This window comes from Carlito syrichta, unplaced genomic scaffold (assembly GCF_000164805.1).
Source record: "Carlito syrichta isolate Samal-C Ts95f unplaced genomic scaffold, Tarsius_syrichta-2.0.1 Scaffold311830, whole genome shotgun sequence".
Taxonomy (NCBI): domain Eukaryota; kingdom Metazoa; phylum Chordata; class Mammalia; order Primates; family Tarsiidae; genus Carlito; species Carlito syrichta.
The window spans coordinates 971,571-973,502 of NW_007255926.1; the positions used below are offsets into that span (position 1 = coordinate 971,571).

Genomic DNA, 1,932 nt, shown 5'->3' on the forward strand with positions numbered 1-1,932 from the left:
GAGCGGCCACTGCACTCCAATCTGGGAGACAGAGTGAGACTCCAACTCAAAAAAAAAAAAGAAAGAAAGAAATGTCCTAAAAGTGTTCTGAGACAGATTTATTCATTAAATGTTTTTGTTAATACTTTGGATGAGTTCATGAGAAAAATACATTTTATCCATCATATTTAAATAAGAATATGGCAATTGATACTGTTTCTCTTTTTTTAAAAAAAAACTTACATATTATTACTGTCTTATAAAATAAGGTTAATGATCTCTGTAAAAATTATATTGTGTGTTTGGGCTTTAGAACAAAAAAATCCTCGTGTTTTATTATTCCAGCCAAATGATTTCTGAGTGATTGTGTTCAAATGAGAATTGAATTTAATTTGTAAATATTTAAATTACCATGTTTTGAAATACAAAATCAATTCATTTCTCATCAGAATTTTCTGTTTGAACAGGGAAAAGTGGCATTGGCCATGAGACACTTTTAAAACGGAAAGCAGAGGAGAAATTAGAAAACTACAGAAGGAAGAGCCACATGAAACACCAAGCTGAAGAAAAAGCTGCAGAACAGTTTCGGTAAAACCATATTTAAGCTCTTTTGGGTTTTACTTCCCCTTACTGCTTACTGAGGTGTGTTCTTTGGTGCGTGGGCATATCAGAGGACTGAAGAGAATGGAGACCTTTAGAGTACAATTTTTTCTTTCAATTAGAATGCGACTTAAAAGTAAGCAAGATGAAATGAAGCTAGAAGGAGATCTTAGAAGAAGCCAGCGAGCCTGTCAACAATTGGATACTCAGAAGGTGAGCTTTTTGCCTGATTTCACTTGATACAGGCTCTTGGCACTCAGTAGGATTTGCCATACGTTTTTATTTAAAAATACAAAACAAGTTGCTGCCACCATGGCCAATCAATCACAGGGTACCCAGCAGCTGCTGCAAGCCGAGAAGCGGGCCGCAAAAGGAAGAACCATGCGGCAGAAGGAAGCACCAGAGGCTGTTGCAGGCCAAGAAGCAGGTCAGGTTGAAATTGAACAGTACCGCCTGCAGAGGGCGCAAGAGTTCAAGGCCAAGGAAGCTGCAGCTCAAGGAGACCCAGAAGTTGACCATCCTCCAGACCTACTTCAGGCAGAACAGAGATGAAGTCTCGGATAACCTCCTGGCCTTTATGTGTGACATCTGGCCAGAAATCCATGAAAACTACCACATAAGTTGATATGGCGAAGATCAGCATTTTGGATGCCTTCATAGAATAAGGCTTTAGCAAAGCTCTTTATTCCTATGAAAAGGTGTTATTTCTCTATATTACATAGTAGATCCCTTCACTTTTTGGAGAGTAGCAAATCTAGCTATCTTTGTACATACTTAGAGATTTTTTTGAAGATATCCTCTCTTTGCCTCGTATTTCTTGAGGTATCCCTTTCTTATTTCATGGGTATATGTTGTTTATTTTCCCTATTTGGCTCAAGCAACATATATATCAATGCTGACTTTTTCTTTCTTAGATCGTAGGGAAAAATCTCAATTATTTGAAGAAAGAAAGGGATTAAATAACTTTCCCCAACACTTTCTTGAAGGAAATGGACTTTATCTATGAAAAAGTAACAAGTAGCCAGCCTTAAAGTAGTCCATTCCTGCTCATGGTTAGAACAATGAATACTGGTATGATTGGGCTGCTTTTAGTTTCTCTTAATCAAAATTACTAGACGATAGAATTCAAGAACTTGTTACGTGTTGTCACTTGGTGTACCAGTAACCATTTAAAAGTAAAGACTCTGCTGGGCTCGGTGGCTCAGCCTATAATCCTGTGCCTTTGGGAGGCTGAGGTGAGTGGATTGCCTGATCCCACGGGTTCGAGACCCGCCTGGGCAGCGAGACCTCATCTCTACAATAAATCAAAAAATCAGCCGGGCGTGGTAGCGCATGCCTGTAATTCTGGCTACT

General features: G+C 38.9%; 1 protein-coding gene and 1 pseudogene across 3 annotated transcripts in view; both read left to right on the forward strand.

Annotated features, from left to right (window-relative positions):
* GPATCH11 (G-patch domain containing 11) overlaps nucleotides 1-1,932 on the forward strand; it is a 10,869-nt gene that overhangs the window by 5,152 nt on the left and 3,785 nt on the right. For all 3 annotated transcript variants that reach the window (XM_008069136.1, XM_008069137.2, XM_021718103.1), the window contains 2 exons: nucleotides 447-567; nucleotides 702-792. In XM_008069136.1, coding sequence (XP_008067327.1) covers nucleotides 447-567; nucleotides 702-792 — 212 coding nt within the window. The remainder of the gene's footprint in view (nucleotides 1-446; nucleotides 568-701; nucleotides 793-1,932) is intronic.
* LOC103271655 lies at nucleotides 892-1,204 on the forward strand (annotated as a pseudogene).